The sequence below is a fragment of the Oncorhynchus mykiss genome, chromosome 16 (assembly GCF_057628025.1).
Source record: "Oncorhynchus mykiss isolate SJ-2025 chromosome 16, ASM5762802v1, whole genome shotgun sequence".
Taxonomy (NCBI): Eukaryota; Metazoa; Chordata; class Actinopteri; order Salmoniformes; family Salmonidae; genus Oncorhynchus; species Oncorhynchus mykiss.
The window spans coordinates 49590815-49611706 of record NC_143037.1 but is presented as its reverse complement, the minus strand read 5'-3'; the positions used below and the strand labels follow the sequence as shown (position 1 = coordinate 49611706).

The window sequence follows — 20892 nt, the reverse complement described above, 5'->3', positions numbered from 1 at the left end:
GCCAGGTCATCTGATGCAGCACTCCTTCACTCTACTCCTTGGTCAAATAGTCCTTACACAGCCTGGAGGTGTGTTGGGTCACTGGTCATATCATATATAATATCATATTTTTGTCACATCATGTGATTTTTGTCACATATGATATCATATTTTTGTCACATCATATATGATATCATACTTTTTGTCACATCATATATGATATCATATTTTTGTCATATCATATATGATATCAGATTTACTTGATGTAACATCATCTCTTACTCCATTTCTTTCTCTGCCCCCGCAGCCTCACAAATGGAGAAACTGAGAAGGAAGAGGGGGTTGCTTAGTGACGGTTGCTGTGAGACCTATGTGGGCGGAGAGGCAGTTGAGGGATGAGAAGCACTGTTGCCATGACGATGGATTATTAACACCGTTTAGGTCGGTGTAGATGCATTGTGGGCCGCGAGTGACGGACGGTCATCATGAGCATAATGCTACAAGTGTGTGTTACAACGAATCTACTCAGTGTGTATACACACAGCACATAAATATATAGCACTGAGCAGGCTACTGTAGTTAGTCACACAAACAGATAGCAAACTCACGCACCCAGTCTCTATTGCAGGTCTGTCTTCCATCTGACACATAAATAGTATACAATTTACCACTGTGCACCACGAGAGTGCTCCTTTTATGGAGTGGAAAACATGGACAGTTGGTGACAAAGCCACACAGTTATACACCAAAAGATAGGGACACCACGCCGGCTGCCACATCACACAGGAGGACTCAGATGGCCTTTTAACGCCTGGCTCCCAGCCATATCCAAACCTAGGTCACATCATATCACACATGAAAACACAACATACTTAACTATGCTTTCTAGGCTACTTATGATAACCCTCTGAACATCCTTGCTCTCATTTAACTCCTCCCCTCCCAAAGGCCTTCTCTGCTCTCCTCATCTCAATTTGATACCCCTGCTGTTGCCACTCCTCCTGTGAGTGTTATATCGTTTGGGCGGCAGGTAGGCTTGCAGTTAGAGCTTTGGGCCAATAACTGAAAGGTCGCTGATTCTAATACCTGAGCCGACAAGGTGAAAAATCTGTCTGTGCCCTTGAGCAAGGCACTTTACCCTAATTTGTTCCAGGGGTGCCGTACTACGATAGCTGACACTGTAAAACAACACATTTCACTGCACCTATCCGATGTACTCATTCAAGGGGTTTTCTTTATTTGACTATTTTCTACATTGTAGAAAAATAGTGAAGACATCAACACTATGAAATAACACATATAGAATAATGTAGTAACCAAAAAAGTGTTAAACAAATCAAAATATATTTTATATTTGAGATTCTTCAAAGTAGCCACCCTTTGCCTTGATGACAGCTTTGCACACTCTTCGCATTCTCTCAACCAGCTTCATGAATGCATTTCAATTAACTGAATTGAATGTGGAATTTCTTTCCTTCTGAATGTGTTTGAGCCAGTCAGTTATGTTGTGACAAGGTAGGGGTGGTATACAGAAGATAGCCCTATTTGGTAAAATAACAAGTCCATATTATGGCAGGAACAGCTCAAATAAGCAAAGAGAAATGACAGTCCATCATTAATTGAAGACATGAAGGTCAGTCAATCCGGAAAAGTTCAAGAACCCTTCAAGCGCTATGATGAAACTGACTCTCATGAGGACCGCCACAGGAAAGGAAGACCCAGAGTTACCTCTGCTGCAGAGGATATGTTCATTATAGTTACCAGCCTCAGAAATTGCAGCCCAAATAAATGCTTCAGAGTTCAAGTAACAGACACATCTCAACATCAACTGTTCAGAGGAGACTGCATGAATCAGGCCTTCATGGTCAAATTGCTGCAAAGAAACCACTACTAAAGGACACCAATAAGAAGAAGAGACTTGCTTGGGCCAAGAAACACGAGCAATGGACATTAGACAGGTGGAAATGTGTATTTTGGTCTGATGATTTCCAGATTGGAGATTTTTGGTTCCAACTGCAGTGTCTTTGTGAGACGCAGAGTAGGTGAACAGATGATCTCGGCATGTGTGGTACCCACCGTGAAGCATGGAGGAGGAGGTGTGATGGTGCTTTGCTGGTGACACTGTCAGTGATTTATTTAGAATTCAAGGCACACTTAACCAACATGGCTACCACTCTAACGAGTGAGCTGGGAGTCGGGAAGCAAGTTCAGGGAGTGCATAATTTAATAAACAAATGAACAAAACAAGAAACACGAACAGCGCACAGACAGGAAACAGAAACAATGACGCCTGGGGAAGGAACCAAAGGGAGTGACATATATAGGGCAGGTAATCAAGGAGGTGATGGAGTCCAGGTGAGTGTCATAATGCGCGTAACAATGTTGACAGGTGTGCACCATAACGAGCAGCCTGGTGACCTAGTGGCCGGAGAGGGAGCACACGTGACAACCACAGCATTCTGCAGCGATACGCCATCCCATCTGGTTTGCGCTTAGTGGGATTATAATTTGTTTTTCAACAGGACAATGATCCAACACACCTCCAGGCTGTGTAAGGGTTATTTGACCAAGAAGGAGAGTGATGGAGTGCTGCATCAGATGACCTGGCCTCCACAATCACCCAACCTCAACCCAATTGAGATGGTTTGGGATGAGTTGGACTGCAGAGTGAAGGAAAAGCAGCCAACAAGTGCTCAGCATATGTGGGAACTCCTTCAAGACCGTTGAAAAAGCATTCCAGGTGAAGCTGGTTGAGAGAATGCCAAGAGTGTGCAAAGCTGTCATCAAGGCAAAGGGTTGCTACTTTGAAGAATCTAAAATATATACATACATATATACATACATATATATATGTAGAAAATTGTCAAAATAAAGAAAAACCCTTGAACGAGTACTGTACGTGACAATAAAACATATATATTTTTTGGTGAAAGGCTCCAAATATGCTCCACCTTCCATTACGCCAACAACAGGGCGCTGTAATATTTGGACTCTTTAGACTGAATTAAACATGTTGATGTTTTTCCTGCGTTTGTGACTGTGTTCATATGTTCACATAATACGCTTACACAAAGTTGATATTGGAGTAAAAAGTTTGTTGTATAAATCATGAGGGTGACCATATCACAGATCACATCAGAGCCTCATGTTTTATGGATCAGTCTCCTGTAGGCCTGTCACAGTGCTGCAACTGACTGAGGCCCTCTGTGGGGCTGCAGGTACACTCAGAAGGCACCAACATGGCCCTCTTCACCTCGGATGAAATTCAGATTAGAAACCAATGGGGAACTTTTGACAATATGTGACGAGAAGAAGAAAGCAGAAGCAGAGAGGAGAGAAGTGAGTGGGGAAGAGATGTATTATCTGCAGTGTGAAACAGTGTCACCTCCTCGCTAGCTGCCCTCTGCCTCCTGTTCCTCCATATTCATTATTGATGGACTGCCTGTCAGCGTGTGTTGAAGAGGCAGGGTGGCAGCATGTCTCCATGGGCCCACAACAGATGAGAGTTGCTAGGACTTTAAAAACACATGTGCTCCCTGCCATTGATGAGAAGTCAATACTCTATTGATCTGCACTGTGACTGACCAAAGACTTACTTTAACAGGCTCCTCTCACACAATTCTACTTGTCCTGTCCTCTTGATCTCCCTGGTCTCTGTCTGTCCTTCACCCCTCACTTCTCCATCACCTCTCTCTTGTTCTGTTTCCACAACAGACCGCTAAACAGCCATCACTAGCACATCAGAGTCGGTCCCTTTTATATTGTGTTTACATATTGCATCACTCATTAAATATGTATATACTGTATTGTATTCAATACTACACCATTGACTGTTAAACAGCCACATCCAGCACACTCAGAGGCTGCTGCCTATAGACAGATTAGGAATCACTGGCCACTTAAAAAAAAAATGAAACACTAAGCACTTTAATAATGTCCCCCGTATCTTGCATTACTCATCTCATATGTATAAACTGTACCAGATACTATTCTACGGTCTCTTAGTCACTTTAATTGTGTGTAAATATTGCATCACCCATCTCATATGTATATACCGTATTCTATACTATGCCACTGTATCTTAGTCCAATGGCGCTCTGACATGTAGGTATTAATCCATTCCGTACTTCGATTTACGTGTATTTTGGGTATATGTTGTGAAACTGTTAAGATATTACTTGTTAGATATCACTGCACTGTCGGAGCTAGAATCACAAAGCATTTCACTACACCCGCGATAACATCTGCCAAAACACGTGTATGTGACCAATACATTTGATTTGATTTGCTTTACAGACAGACACCAGAGGTGAGAGCAACCCAAGCTTTATGCTTAGTGATAGAATAATACAATCCTTTTCATGACCCATCGAAGGGAAACAACACTGACCATCCATCCAGAGAGAACAACAACAGACCTTCGTTTAAGCTTTGAACCCTCACTGCTATTTGACGACATCACATCTTCAAACCACGGTAGTGTTGTAATGATGGAAATGTCGATAATGGCTCTCGCGTCATGTGTGAAACAGGAAAAACACAGTTACGCACGAGTTGAAGGACTTCTATTGTAGAACTCAGAAGAAGTGAATACAGTGAGAACAATCTAATGATTCATCTGTCACATCCAAGCATTCTTCTGCCTCCTACACTCCATCCACTGATTCCACTCCTCCATCAATCTGACTCTCTTATAATCTCCAACATCAACGTTGTTTTTACTCTCTCTCCTCACAGACATTACACACACACTGACACTGTACATGCTGTATACACACACTACTGTAACGCTCACTGACTGAGTGAGTGAGTGAGTGTGTGAGTGAGTGAGTGTGTTTGCGATGGCAACAAGGAGACAGCCTCTGACATAACCCAACTGCTCTGTTCTCTTTCAATGTAATGACATACACTCGGTCACAGGTAACACCCATTCATTATCACACTCAGGCGACTTCTCGTGAATTTCACTCAATCCACTTCCTCCCTCGGTCCTACATGTAGTAGACACTGCATGTCTGCTTTTGATACCGAATGTAACCTCTCACTGTCATAAACATGAACTTACTGTAATGAACTGTAGTGAACTGTAATGAACGCTATCAAAAACCCTGCCGTATCCTCACTAGACACTTTCAACACCATTGTCTACAATAAACTGCACAGCCACATCGATAGTATCTATAAAAGCTGTTTAAATAGAAATGAATAGATAAAGCTGAATTCAACAGCCTTCGCAACACTCATGTACGCTGCACAGTAGGCTCACCATACTGAGATACTGACTCAGTCAGCTCTATAATAAGCACAAACCGTGCATACACAAGTATTACATACATTCCAACTGACAATCACTCAAGACTTACCACTAGTTACAGCATGTCATCTCTGTTGTTCTGTACAGAAAGTTTAGGAGTTAATTCAAAAGGTCCTTACCGTGCTCCTACGGTTAAAGAGAGGTCCCACACAGACTGGTGGAGCGTGATAACAAACACACCCTAAAAAAACACACACTTCACGAACACACACACACACATTCTCTCGCTCACCCTGCAGAGCTGCAAGGCTACATTCTTCAGCCTTCTGACACCTCGGAACTTACTCACCCCGCCCAAACTCTCTCCACCTCCCTCCTCCTGCACCTTGCTATCTCACTTTACCCAGCTGACTGACAGGCAGGCACGCTGTTACATAAAGACAAATAGAACAAACACACACACCTGTCACAACAGAAAAGCTGGGAGAGAAAAGGGACAGAGGAGGGGGTGGTAATGTACTTCTCATTCAAATTCCAACAATGAGGGGATGGAGTCAGGCATACACTAGCGTTCAAAAGTTTGGGGTCAATTAGAAATGTCCTTGTTTTTGAAAGAAAATTTAATTTGTCCCCCCATTAAAATAACATCAAATTGATCAGAAATACTGGCTCTAACCAGAATAGAAAAAGGAGTGGGACACCACGGTGTTATTGCTTCTTTAATTAGCACAACAGTTTTCAGCTGTGCTAACATAATTGCAGAAGGGTTTTCTAATGATCAATGAGCCTTTTAAAATGATAAACTTGGATTAGCTAACACAACGTGCCATTGGAACACAGGAGTGATGGTTGCTGACAATGGGCCTCTGTCCGCCTATGTAGATATTCCATTAAAAAATCAGCCGTTTCCGGCTACAATAGTCATTTGCAACATTAACAATGTTAACACTGTATTTCTGATCAATTTGATGTTATTTTAATGGACAAAAAGTTTGCTTTTCTTTCAAAAACAAGGACACTTCTAAGTGACACCAAACTTTTGAACGGTAGTGTATATACAGCTCTATATATCTCCATACCTGGTGTATTATGATGTCATACTGCATTTCTGCTATACTCTGTAGTTTACCTTGATGAGTGTGTGAGTGTGTACATGTATACTGTACACTCTAATGAAAAAGGGTTCCAAAAGGGTTCTTTGGCTGTCCTCATAGGATAACCCTTTCTGGGTCCAGGTAGTCCCCCTTTGGTTCCAGGTAGAACCATTTTGGGTTCCATGTAGAACCCTCTGTGGAAAGGGTTCTACATGGAATCCAAAACGGTTCAACTTGGAACCAAAAGGGTTCTACCTGGAACCAACAAGGGTTCTTTAAAATGTTCTCCTACGTGGACAGCTGAAGAACCCTTTTAGGTTCTAGATAGCACCTAGTGTATGATTAGAGTAAATAAAACACACATAGATCATAAATGCACAGAGATATAATGTTCTATTGGCCACCAACATTTATTGAAGATGCCTGTGCCCACAGTTACCGGTCAGACAAAGTTGAGAAGTAGGACTACTCTACCGTTGAGATTATAATAACTATGCCCCCTGCTGTCCAGAGGTCTACACTACATCAGAAAAAAAAATATATTATTCTATGCACCAAACATGATATGTTTATTTCAGATATGGAGCAACATCATCTAACATTTCTAAACAAACACAAATAAATACTAGAACATGACATTGAAATAGCTTCTTTTTTTTTTTCCTTAGATTTCATTGAGTTATGATAAGCCCAGCTTCTCACAGACTGGAGTGGCAGTGTGGTAGCTACAGAACATAGAGAGCGACTACTTAAAGCAGAGGTGACAGGTGTGAAGACGGGCAGGGAAAAGCTAATAATGTTAGGCAGTGAGACAGAGATTATATACAAAGTGAGGAGATAATCATGGTTCATGAGTATACTGTGGAGTCATAATACAGTGCCTTCGGAAAGTATTCAGACCTCTTGCCTTTTCCCGTATTTTGTTAGATTACAGCCTCATTCTAAAATGTATTCAATTGTTTGTTTCCCCTCATAAATCTACACACAATACCCCATAATGACAAACCAAAAACAAGTTTTTAGAAATGTTTGCTGATTAAAAAATGAAAATATCATATTTACACAAGCATTCAGACTCTTTACTCAGTACTTGAAGCACCTTTGGCAGTGATTACAGTATCGAGTCTTACTGGTTATGACGCTACAAGCTTGGCACACCTGTATTTGGGAAGTTTCTCCCATTTTTCTCTGCAGATCCTCTCAAGCTCTGTCAGGTTGGATGAGGAGCATTGCTGCACAGCTATTTTCAGGTCACTCCAGGGATGTTTGATCAAGTCCGGGCTCTGGCTCGGCCGCTCAGGGACTCACTCCTGCGTTGTCTTGGCTGTGTGCTTAGGGTCGTTGTCCTGTTGGAAGGTGAACTTTCGCCCCAGTCTGAGGTCCTGAGCGCTCTGGGGCAGGTTTTCATCAAGGATCTCTCTGTACTTTTCACTGTTCATCTTTGCCTCGATCCTGACTAGTCTCCCAGTCCCTGCCGCTGAAAAACATTCACACAGCATGATGCTGCCACTGTAGGGATGGTGCCAGGTTTCCTCCAGACATGACGCTTGGCATTCAGGACAAAGAGTTCAATCTTGATTTCATCAGACCAGAGAATCTTGTTTATCATGGTCTGAGAGTCTTTAGGTGCCTTTTGGCAAACTCCAAGCAGGCTGTCATGTGCCTTTTACTGAGGAGTAGCTTCCGTCTGGTCATTCTACCATCAAGGCCTGATTGGTGGAGTGCTGCAGAGATGGTTGTCCTTCTGGAAGGTTCTCCTATATCCACAGAGGAACACTAGAGCTCTGTCAGAGTGATCATCGGGTTATTGGTCACCTCCCTGACCAAGGCCCTTCTCCCCCGATTACTCAGTTTGGCTGGGCGGCCAGCTCTAGGGAGAGTCTTGGTGGCTCCAAACCTTTTCCATTTAAGAATGATGGAGGCCACTGTGTTCTTGGGAACCTAAAAATGCTGCAGAAATATTGTGGTACCCTTCTCCAGATCTGGGTATCAACACAATCCTGTCTCGGAGCTCTACGCACAATTCTTTCGACCTCACGGCTTGGTTTTTTGCTCTGACATGCACTGTCAACTGTAGGACCTTATATAGACAGGTGTGTGTCTTTCCAAATAATGTCCAATCAATTTAGTTTACCACAGGTGGACTCAAATCAAGTTGTAGAAACATCTCAAGGATGATCAATGGAAACAGGACGCACCAGAGCTCAATTTCGAGTCTCATAGCAAAGGGTCTGAATACTAAATAAGGTGTTTAATTAGATTTTTTTCCAATAAATCTGTAAAAGTGTCTAAAAACCTGTTTTCGCTTTGTCATTATGGGGTATTGTGATGTCATTATGGGGTATTGTGTGTAGATTGCTGAGGATTTTTATTTATTTAATGCATTTTAGAATAAGGCTGTAATGTATCAAAATATGGAAAACTGAAGGGGTCTGAATACTTTCCGAAGGCACTGTGTCTGGTAAATCACTATCACTAACTATCATAATACTAGAATTTGCATGCAACTCTGAAGATGATCAGATTAAATCCAGCCAGATGAGGCTCCCTCCAGAGTCATTCATATGTTAAACTGTATTGAGGAGGCTTCCAGTTTTCTCTCAGTAAATAACAAGAGTCCCCCAGAGGGTCCGACTCAGGTGGATTGGGTGAGCTGTCCAGTTAGGCACAAAGAGACCAATCAGTTGTCCAGACTGATGCCAAGAGACCAATCAAAGCCCAGGGTTACCGAGAGGAGGGGCTACTGCACCCTGAGGAGGGACAACAGAACTGATGGGAGGGCACATCCTTGCACTCCTCTCTGAGGAACCAACGGGAATGGGTAAAGAGACAGACAGAGAGGAAAAGAGACAGGTTGATAGACAGATAGATAGGAAGGGAAGGAAACAGAGAGAAGACAGACAGACAGACAGACAGACAGACAGACAGACAGACAGACAGGCAGGGAGACAAGCAGGCAGGGAGACAGGCACAGAGGCAGACAGACAGACAGACGAACACACAGAGAAACAGAGAAAAACAGCAAGAAAAAGAGAAAAGACATGAGACATAAATACGTGAGAAAAAGCTGATCAACGCATACAGTGGTGGAAATGATACTGAGAGAAGAGAGGAGCAGGATGACGTCTTAAATGTTCATGTCATATCCTGTGTCAAAAATAATAAATAATAATAATTTGTGTTTCTTAGCTATCAGCTGCTGTATTTCCATAGTACTCTGTCCAGGCAACAATGCTAACTAGCGCTCACTGACTGCACAGTAGGCCTGTATATCCCACTAGATGGCAGTCCTGAACCATGATGGCCTGAAGCTGGTGTCTGCTCCAGTACATCACAGGGTCATGTTGAGAGAGAGAGAGAAGGTGAAGATTCAGTGGGTTTAGTGGTGACTCAGACTACCTTCAGACCCTCCACTCAAGAAGATAGCTTTTTCTCTTCTTTAAGTGAGGACATCTCTCTCCCTCCCTCCCTCCCTCTCTCCCTCTCTCCCTCCCTCCCTCTCTCTCTCTTTATAAAATGGCCCTTTTAAGTGAGCTATGGATGAAAGGACTGACCATCCATGATGTCAACATCATAGTTTAATCATGTTTTGAGGCTATATAGTCTTTGTTTACATGTACTTTTGTTTACAAATATTGAAGTAAAATATGCTTAAATTATTGGTTCTGATGGGGTCCGACAGTGAATTAAACTCATGAGGCATTAAGTTATATTCTTCATGAATCCATGGGTAGATATCATCAATTTTTAAGTCCAAAAATGGATGTAGCAACTGCTGATTCACCCTTTAAAGACGGCCATCCCCTCTACCCCCCTCTCAGACACAGCGGTTAAGATGGAGACAGCAGTGAGGACACTCTGATAGTCAGGAAAGATGAGGAGGCAGCATGGCAGTATGGCATAGGCCAGGGTCAGGAGTGAACTGGTGACACATTCCCACAGATGATGAAAGGCAAAGCAGGCGGTGAAAAATGGTGAAACAACGATGAGGTGACATAGCAATGGAGGGTTCTTGCACAGGTCAGGGGCTGGGTAAAGGGTAAGGGTCTTAGTGTGACGGGTAACCAGGGGGTTAACCAGGGGAGTGAAGGGGTTTTGTAGGAAGAGGAAAGGGAGGGCAAGCTTTGAAGTAAGGGTTGGTGACCAGGGGAGGACTGAGGATCTGTTTAAGGTTCTAAGGGTCTTGCAGGAGGTAAGGATTGTTGTGAGGTATTAAATGGTTCTTGGGGTTCTTTTGAAGGCCCTTAGGTGGCCCTTACCTTGCCTGCTGCGAGTGTTTGGCAGACGAGGGGCAGCAGTACTGATGGAGGCTGAAGAAGCTGTTAACAGTCAGACTGGTGGGGAGGAGGGTGGCATAGGGGCTGGCTGCAGTAGGGCTTGTGGGAGCAGAGATTGGATAGCTTGAGTAAGATGGTGACTGCCTGACACTTAAGAAAGACCAAAAAAGAAAGACATATGTCCAGAGAGAGAGGAAAAGAGACGGAGACAGAGAGACGGAGCAAAAATGAAGAAAGAGAGAGACAATTGAATTGAATTGAAGCAAGACACAAGAAGCAGCAATGGTAGTAAACAGAAGAAAGACAAATAAGAGAGATTAAAATAAAATAAAATGTATCATGAATTGAAATGTACATGACTGTCCTACTGAAGTGACTAATAAACTCAGGAGTAAGGGACAACAAAGGTACAGAGCTTCTGCAAACAATGGTGTTCCTCAGTCATCCAGTCAGCCAACCACCCTGACCTCTCATCATCATCATCTATTGACTGTCTGGAACAAGGTCACGGATGGCATCCAACTCCACAAAAGAAAAACCTGGACAGAGGACATGAGTTAGAGAACAAAAATACAGGCATGCACAGTAAATAGGCCTGATATTAGACAGAGAGAGTGTGATAAAGAGAGGAGACAGAGAGAGAGAGAGAGAGACAGAGAGAGAGAGAAAGAAAGAGAGAGAAAAAGAGAGAGAGAGAAAAAAGAGAGAGAGAGAGAGAGAGAGTGGGTGGATGGATGGATGGATGGATGGAGAGAAAAGGAGAGAGAGATAGAAAGAACAAGGGATATATAAATTGGGAGTGAGAAAGAAAAAGAAAGAGAGAGAGAGAGAGTGGGTGGATGGATGGATGGATGGATGGATGGAGAGAAAAGGAGAGAGAGATAGAAAGAACAAGGGATATATAAATTGGGAGTGAGAAAGAAAAAGAAAGAGAGAGAGAGAGAGTGGGTGGATGGATGGATGGATGGATGGATGGAGAGAAAATGAGAGAGAGATAGAAAGAACAAGGGATATATAAATTGGGAGTGAGAAAGAAAAAGAAAGAGAGAGAGAGAGAGTGGGTGGATGGATGGATGGATGGATGGAGAGAAAAGGAGAGAGAGATAGAAAGAACAAGGGATATATAAATTGGGAGTGAGAAAGAAAAAGAAAGAGAGAGAGAGAGAGTGGGTGGATGGATGGATGGATGGATGGATGGAGAGAAAATGAGAGAGAGATAGAAAGAACAAGGGATATATAAATTGGGAGTGAGAAAGAAAAAGAAAGAGAGAGAGAGAGAGTGGGTGGATGGATGGATGGATGGATGGATGGATGGAGAGAAAATGAGAGAGAGATAGAAAGAACAAGGGATATATAAATTGGGAGTGAGAAAGAAAAAGAAAGAGAGAGAGAGAGAGTGGGTGGATGGATGGATGGATGGATGGATGGAGAGAAAAGGAGAGAGAGATAGAAAGAACAAGGGATATATAAATTGGGAGTGAGAAAGAAAAAGAAAGAGAGAGAGAGAGAGTGGGTGGATGGATGGATGGATGGATGGATGGAGAGAAAATGAGAGAGAGATAGAAAGAACAAGGGATATATAAATTGGGAGTGAGAAAGAAAAAGAAAGAGAGAGAGAGAGAGTGGGTGGATGGATGGATGGATGGATGGAGAGAAAAGGAGAGAGAGATAGAAAGAACAAGGGATATATAAATTGGGAGTGAGAAAGAAAAAGAAAGAGAGAGAGAGAGAGTGGGTGGATGGATGGATGGATGGATGGATGGAGAGAAAATGAGAGAGAGATAGAAAGAACAAGGGATATATAAATTGGGAGTGAGAAAGAAAAAGAAAGAGAGAGAGAGAGAGTGGGTGGATGGATGGATGGATGGATGGATGGATGGAGAGAAAATGAGAGAGAGATAGAAAGAACAAGGGATATATAAATTGGGAGTGAGAAAGAAAAAGAAAGAGAGAGAGAGAGAGTGGGTGGATGGATGGATGGATGGATGGATGGATGGATGGATGGATGGAGAGAAAAGGAGAGAGAGATAGAAAGAACAAGGGATATATAAATTGGGAGTGAGAAAGAAAAAGAAAGAGAGAGAGGGAGGGAGGGTTATATCTGAAAACTCCAACACTAACGGATTATATAACCCAACACTGCACTCTGCCACACTGTACCACTCTTCTGCAGTCTTCTAGAAAAACGTTAAACCACTCTCCGTAATACAGTACAAGTGCACATAAAATCCGTAAGCTTTTTGAAGTCAGTCTAGAATCTAAATTCTCCTCTACCAAAAAAATCAGAGTAATTCCATCTGCAGAATCTAAACGCCTGAACGAAGAGGATAGAGAGAGGTGACAGAGATGAGAGAGAGAGCAGAGATAGGAAAGCTCTTGGATGAGATAGATTAGAGTGATAACAGCAGGCCTCCCACTCAGACACACAGTGACAGTCCAAGTCATTTCAAATTGGGGCCCCGCTGCGTGTGGTACAGAGGCCAGGGAGAGAGGCCGCTCACTGAAAGATCCAGCAGGTCACCTGGATTAATTATACCTGACCAGGAAAGTAGTTTCAAACTGGTCCCTCATACAGAAGTAGCTAAATGGGTTAGAGGGAGCGAGTGGAGTTTCAAATATGCTGGGGAAATTGCGGATAACTATGAGGTATTTATGGAAAAGAGTTAGCCAAGCGACTAGAGACACTGAGAGTGCCGGTAACAGTAAGCTGGGAGAGTGACAAGAAGGTTGCGTTTCTATTTCAACTATGTCATGCATCCTCCTATATTGATACATTTTCTATTCATGACTTGAATTTCAATTAATCTGACTTCAACTGGAATTGACCAAAACTTTGGGTGTGACAGGGTCCCAAAAGGAATCAGTGTATCAGCATAAGCAGTTGCAGAGAGATAGTGGCTTTGAGAGAGAATGAAAGAGGTTCAACATGACTAAGGATTCTAATTATGCAGACATTGCAGAGGCAGCGCTCGTTTGTGTAGCGTGGCTGATGATAAGAGTTCCAATTAAAGCAGAAGAACCTGTCAGCAGTGGCTTTGATAATGCTGAATGTGGTAGCTGAGATCAGAGCACATCCCTATTTATACTGATTAAATAGAGGTAACAGTACTTACAGTTATTTCTGTACTGATGAAAAAGCTTTCCACATAAATATTAAGGCATTTTATTCAAATGTTATAGGAATCCTACAGAGCAGAACACGAGGGAAAGGATTCAGACCAAATCTGAGTGTTTTACTCACTTTTTTACTCTGTCACGACATACAGTTGAAGTCGGAGGTTTACATACACCTTAGCCAAATACATTTAAACTCACTTTTTCACAATTCCTGACATTTAATTCTAGTAAAAATTCCCTGTCTTAGGTCAGTTAGGATCACCACTTTATTTTAAGAATGTGAAATGTCAGAATAATAGTAGAGAGAATGATTTATTTCAGCTTTTATTTCTTTCATCACATTCCCAGTAGGTCAGAAGTTTACTAGTATTTAATAGCATTGCCTCTAAATTGTTTAACTTGGGTCAAACGTTTTGGGTAGCCTTCCACAAGCTTCCCACAAAAATTTGGGTGAATTTGGCCCATTCCTCCAGACAGAGCTGGTGTAACAGGGTCAGGTTTGTACGCCTGCTTCCTCACACACGCTTTTTCAGTTCTGCCCACAAATGTTCCATAGGTTTGATGTCAGGGCTTTGTGATGGCCACTCCAATACCTTGACTTTGTTGTCCTTAAGCCATTTTTCCACAACTTTGGAAGTATGCTTGGGGTCATTGTCCATTTGGAAGACCCATTTGCGACCAAGCTTTAACTTCCTGACTGATGTCTTGAGATGTTGCTTCAATATATCCACATAATTTTCCTACCTCATGATGCCATCTATTTTGTGAAGTACACCAGTCCCTCCTGCAGCAAAGCAACCCCACAACATGATGCTGTCACCCCCGTGCTTCACGGTTGGGATGGTGTTCTTTGGCTTGCAAGCCTCCCCCTTTTTCCTCCAAACATGACGATGGTCATTATGGTCATTATGGCCAAACAGTTCTATTCTAGACCAGAGAACATTTCTCCTTGTCCCCATGTGCAGTTGCAAACCGTAGTCTGGCTTTTTTATGGCGGTTTTGGAGCAGTGGCTACTTCCTTGCTGAGCGGCCTTTCAGGTTATGTCGATATTGTCACGTTCTGACCTTTATTTCCTTTGTTTTGTCATTATTTAGTATGGTCAGGGCGTGAGTTAGGGTGGGCAGTCTATGTTTGTTTTTCTATGATTTGGGTATTTCTATGTTTCGGCCTAGTATGGTTCTCAATCAGAGGCAGGTGTCATTAGTTGTCTCTGATTGAGAATCATACTTAGGTAGCCTGAGTTTCACTGTGTGTTTGTGGGTGACTGTTCCTGTCTTTGTGTTTGTGGCACCAGATAGGACTGTTTCGGTTTTTTCACATTTCTTGTTTTGTAGATTGTTGTATTTTCATCTTTATTAAAGATGTACAAAACTAACCACGCTGCATTTTGGTCTGCCTCTACTTCACTTCAAGAAAACCGTTACAGAATCACCCACCACAACAGGACCAAGCGGCGTGGTAACAGGCAACAGCAAAAGCAGCAGCAGGATAAGCAACAGAGGCAGCAGCAGCAGGAGCAGCAGCAGCAGCAGTGGGAGAGGCTGCACTACTTGGAGAAATGGACTTGGGAGGAGATCCTAGACGGGAAAGGACCCTAGGCAGAGCCAGGGGAATATTGCCGCCCCAAAGCCGGGCTGGAGGAAGCAAAAGCAGAGAGGCGGTATTATGAGGAGCTAGCACGGCAGAGCGGATGGAAGCCCGAGAGTCAGCCCCAAAAAATTATTGGGGGGAGGCACACAGGAAGTGTGGCGAAGCCAGGTAGGAGACCTGCGCTAACTTCCTGCGCTTACCGCGCACGGTGTCCCCAGTGAGGGTGCATAGCCCGGTGCGGTACATACAGTGCCTTGCGAAAGTATTCGGCCCCCTTGAACTTTGCGCCCTTTTGCCACATTTCAGGCTTCAAACATAAAGATATAAAACTGTATTTTTTTGTGAAGAATCAACAACAAGTGGGACACAATCATGAAGTGGAACGACATTTATTGGATATTTCAAACTTTTTTAACAAATCAAAAACTGAACAATTGGGCGTGCAAAATGATTCAGCCCCCTTAAGTTAATACTTTGTAGCGCCACCTTTTGCTGCGATTACAGCTGTAAGTCACTTGGGGTATGTCTCTATCAGTTTTGCACATCGAGAGACTGACATTTTTTCCCATTCCTTGCAAAACAGCTCGAGCTCAGTGAGGTTGGATGGAGAGCATTTGTGAACAGCAGTTTTCAGTTCTTTCCACAGATTCTCGATTGGATTCAGGTCTGGACTTTGACTTGGCCATTCTAACACCTGGATATGTTTATTTTTGAACCATTCCATTGTAGATTTTGCTTTATGTTTTGGATCATTGTCTTGTTGGAAGACAAATCTCCGTCCCAATCTCAGGTCTTTTGCAGACTCCATCAGGTTTTCTTCCAGAATGGTCCTGTATTTGGCTCCATCCATCTTCCCATCAATTTTAACCATCTTCCCTGTCCCTGCTGAAGAAAAGCAGGCCCAAACCATGATGCTGCCACCACCATGTTTGACAGTGGGGATGGTGTGTTCAGCTGTGTTGCTTTTACGCCAAACATAACGTTTTGCATTGTTGCCAAAAAGTTCAATTTTGGTTTCATCTGACCAGAGCACCTTCTTCCACATGTTTGGTGTGTCTCCCAGGTGTCTTGTGGCAAACTTTAAACGACACTTTTTATGGATATCTTTAAGAAATGTCTTTCTTCTTGCCACTCTTCCATAAAGGCCAGATTTGTGCAATATACGACTGATTGTTGTCCTATGGACAGAGTCTCCCACCTCAGCTGTAGATCTCTGCAGTTCATCCAGAGTGATCATGGGCCTCTTGGCTGCATCTCTGATCAGTCTTCTCCTTGTATGAGCTGAAAGTTCTTGGTAGAGGTCAGGTCTTGGTAGATTTGCAGTGGTTTGATACTCCTTCCATTTCAATATTATCGCTTGCACAGTGCTCCTTGGGATGTTTAAAGCTTGGGAAATCTTTTTGTATCCAAATCCGGCTTTAAACTTCTTCACAACAGTATCTCGGACCTGCCTGGTGTGTTCCTTGTTCTTCATGATGCTCTCTGCGCTTTTAACGGACCTCTGAGACTATCACAATGCAGGTGCATTTATACGGAGACTTGATTACACACAGGTGGATTGTATTTATCATCATTAGTCATTTAGGTCAACATTGGATCATTCAGAGATCCTCACTGAACTTCTGGAGAGAGTTTGCTGCACTGAAAGTAAAGGGGCTGAATAATTTTGCACGCCCAATTTTTCAGTTTTTGATTTGTTAAAAAAGTTTGAAATATCCAATAAATGTCGTTCCACTTCATGATTGTGTCCCACTTGTTGTTGATTCTTCACAAAAAAAATACAGTTTTATATCTTTATGTTTGAAGCCTGAAATGTGGCAAAATGTCGCAAAGTTCAAGGGGGCCGAATACTTTCGCAAGGCACTGTACCAGCTCCGCGTATCGGCCGGGCTAGAGTGAGCATCGAGCCAAGTGCCATGAAGCCGGCTCTATGCATCTGGTCCCCAGTGCGTCTCCTTGGTCCGGCTTACATGGCACCAGCCTTGCGCATGGTGTCCCCGGTTCGCCTGCATAGCCCAGTGCGGCCTATTCCACCTCGCTGCACTGGCAGGGCGACCGGGAGCATTCAACCAGGTAAGGTTGGGCAGGCTCGGTTCTCCAGAGCTCCAGTGCGCCTGCATGGTCCGGTCTATCCGGTACCACCTCCAAGCACCAGCCCTCCGGTGGCAGCCCCCCGCACCAGGCTGTCTCTCAGTCTCACATCCCTACAGGTGCTCCCGCCTGTCCAGTGCTGCCGGAGCCTTCCTCCTCTCTCCTCCAGAGGCGCTAGAGCTACTCAATCCAGCGCTGCCAGAGCCTTCCTCTCCAGCGTTGCCGGAGCTTCCCGTCTGCCCAGCGCCACCTGAGCCACCTGTCTGCAAGGAGCCGCCAGTGCCGCCAGTCTGCAAGGAGCCGCCAGTGCCGCCAGTCTGCAAGGAGCCGCCAGTGCCGCCAGTCTGCAAGGAGCCGCCAGTGCCGCCAGTCTGCAAGGAGCCGCCAGTGCCGCCAGTCTGCAAGGAGCCGCCAGTGCCGCCAGTCTGCAAGGGGCCGCCAGTGCCGCCAGTCTGCAAGGGGCCGCCAGTGCCGCCAGTCTGCCAGGGGCCGCCAGTGCCACCAGTCAGCCAGGGGCCGCCAGCGCCGCCAGTCAGCCAGGGGCCTCCAGAGCCCCTCAGCCCAGAGGCGCCAGAGCCCCTCAGCCCAGAGGCGCCAGAGTCCCTCAGCCCAGAGGCGCCAGAGCCCATCAGCCCAGAGGCGCCAGAGCTCCTCAGCCCAGAGGCGCCAGAGCCGCCGCCCCTCTGTCCCGAGCCGCCGCCCCTCTGTCCCGAGCTGCCCCTCTGTCCCGAGCTGCCCCTCTGTTCAGTGCCGTCATTTAGAAGGGTTGCCATGGTTAGGAGGCCACGGAGGCGGACAATAAGGCGGACTAAGACAATAGTGAAGTGGGGTCCGCGTCCCACGCCAGAGCCGCCACCACGGACAGACGCCCACCCAGACCCTCCCCTATAGGTTAAGGTTTTGCGGCCGGAGTCCGCACCTTTTGGGGGGGGGGGGGGGGGGGGGGGTGTACTGTCATGTTCTGACCTTTATTTCCTTTGTTTTGTCATTATTTAGTATGGTCAGGGCGTGAGTTAGGGTGGGCAGTCTATGTTTGTTTTTCTATGATTTGGGTATTTCTATGTTTCGGCCTAGTATGGTTCTCAATCAGAGGCATGTGTCATTAGTTGTCTCTGATTGAGAATCATACTTAGGTAGCCTGGGTTTCACTGTGTGTTTGTGGGTGATTGTTCCTGTCTTAGTGGCACCAAATAGGACTGTTTCGTTTTTTTCACATTTCTTGTTTTGTAGATTGTTGTATTTTCATCTTTATTAAAGATGTACAAAACTAACCACGCTGCATTTTGGTCCGCCTCTCCTTCACTTCAAGAAAACCGTTACAGATATAGGACTCGTTTCACTGTGGATATAGATACTTTTATACCTGTTTCCTCCAGCATCTTCACAAGGTCCTTTGCTGTTGTTCTGGGATTGATTTGCACTTTTCGCACCAAAGTAAGTTAATCTTTAGGAGACAGAACGCGTCTCCTTCCTGAGTGGCATGATGGCTGCGTGGCCCCATGGCGTTTATACTTGCTTACTATTGTTTGTACAGAAGAATGTGATACCTTCAGGCTTTTGGAAATTACTCCCAAGGATGAACCATACTTGTGGAGGTCTACATTTTTTTTCTGAGGTCTTGGCTGATTCCTTTTGATTTTCCCATGATGTCGAGCAAAGAGGCACTGAGTACGAAAGTAGGCCTTGAAATACATTCACAGGTACACCTCCAATTGACTCAAATGATGTCAATTAGCCTATCGGAAGCTTCTAAAGCCTTGACATAATTTCCTGGAATTTTCCAAGCTGTTTAAAGGCACAGTCAACTTAGTGTATGTAAACGTCTGACCCATTGGAATTGTGATACAGTGAATTATATGTGAAATAATCTGTCTGTAAACAATTGTTGGAAAAATGACTTGTGTCATGCACAAAGTAGATGTCCTAACCGACTTTCCAAAACTATAGTTTGTTAACAAGACATTTGTGGAGTGGTTGAAAAACAAGTTTTAATGACTCCTAAGTGTATGTAAACTTCAGACTTCAACTGTATTAGTGCTGCTACACCAATTATTCAACCATTATAAAGTATCATTCTAGAATAGTCATGATTATTCAGCTTGGGGTCTGACTCTAAGGGAAGTGAGATAGCCCTTGCATAACAACATCCGCACAGATATCTATCTAGCAGCATCTCCCTAACTAACATGAACAGTAACATGAACAGTAACATGAGAAGTAACATGAGCAGTAACATGAGCAGTAACATGAGCAGTAACATGAACCGTAACATCAACAGTAACATCAACAGTAACTTGAACAGTAACATGAACAGTAACATGAGTAGTAACATGAGCAGTAACATGAACAGTAACATGAACAGTAACATCAACAGTAACATCAACAGTAACATCAACAGTAACATCAACAGTAACTTGAACAGTAACATGAACAGTAACATGAGCAGTAACATGAGCAGTAACATGAACAGTAACATGAACAGTAACATGAACAGTAACATCAACAGTAACATGAGAAGTAACATGAGAAGTAACATGAGAAGTAACATGAGAAGGAACATGAGCAGTAACATGAGCAGTAACATGAGCAGTAACATGAACAGTAACATGAGCAGTAACATGAACAGTAACATGAACATCAACATTAACTTGAACAGTAACATGAGCAGTAACATGAACAGTAACATGAGAAGTAACATGAGAAGTAACATGAACAGTAACATGAGCAGTAACATGAGCAGTAACATGAGCAGTAACATGAGCAGTAACATCAACAGTAACATGAGCAGTAACATGAGCAGTAACATGAACAGTAACATGAACAGTAACATGAGCAGTAACATGATCAGTAACATGAGCAGTAACATGATCAGTAACATGAGCAGTAACATGAGCAGTAACATGAACAGTAACATCAACAGTAACATGAACAGTGACATGAGCAGTAACATGAACAGTAACATGATCAGTAACATCAACAGTAACATCAACAGTAACATGAGCAGCATGCTACACACATGCTGCTGTTGAACATCAACAGTAACATCAACAGTAACTTGAACAGTAACATGAACAGTAACATGAGCAGTAACATGAGCAGTAACATGAACAGTAACATGAACAGTAACATCAACAGTAACATCAACAGTAACATGAGAAGTAACATGAGAAGTAACATGAGAAGTAACATGAGCAGTAACATGAGCAGTAACATGAGCAGTAACATGAACAGTAACATGAACAGTAACATCAACAGTAACATCAACAGTAACTTGAACAGTAACATGAGCAGTAACATGAACAGTAACATGAGCAGTAACATGAGCAGTAACATGAACAGTAACATGAACAGTAACATGAACAGTAACATCAACAGTAACATCAACAGTAACATGAGAAGTAACATGAGCAGTAACATGAGCAGTAACATGAGCAGTAACATGAGCAGTAACATGAGCAGTAACATCAACAGTAACATCAACAGTAACAT

General features: G+C 43.6%; 1 protein-coding gene across 9 annotated transcripts in view; it reads right to left on the bottom strand.

Moving 5' to 3' along the window:
* Positions 1-20892, bottom strand: part of LOC110492775 (IQ motif and SEC7 domain-containing protein 2) — a 59763-nt gene that overhangs the window by 13270 nt on the left and 25601 nt on the right. For 2 of the 9 annotated variants that reach the window (XM_090203066.1, XM_090203070.1), the window contains exon 1: positions 5413-5575. The exons of 4 other annotated variants lie outside the window; for them this stretch is intronic. Coding sequence is in view for 1 of the 5 variants with exons in the window: in XM_090203074.1 (XP_090059200.1) it covers positions 10587-10754 (168 nt within the window). In the remaining 4 variants the exon portion in view is untranslated. Of the gene's footprint in view, positions 1-5342; positions 5576-10586; positions 10755-20892 lie in introns of those variants that run through there. 3 more of the 9 variants (XM_090203067.1, XM_090203071.1, XM_090203074.1) reach the window with 2 other exon arrangements.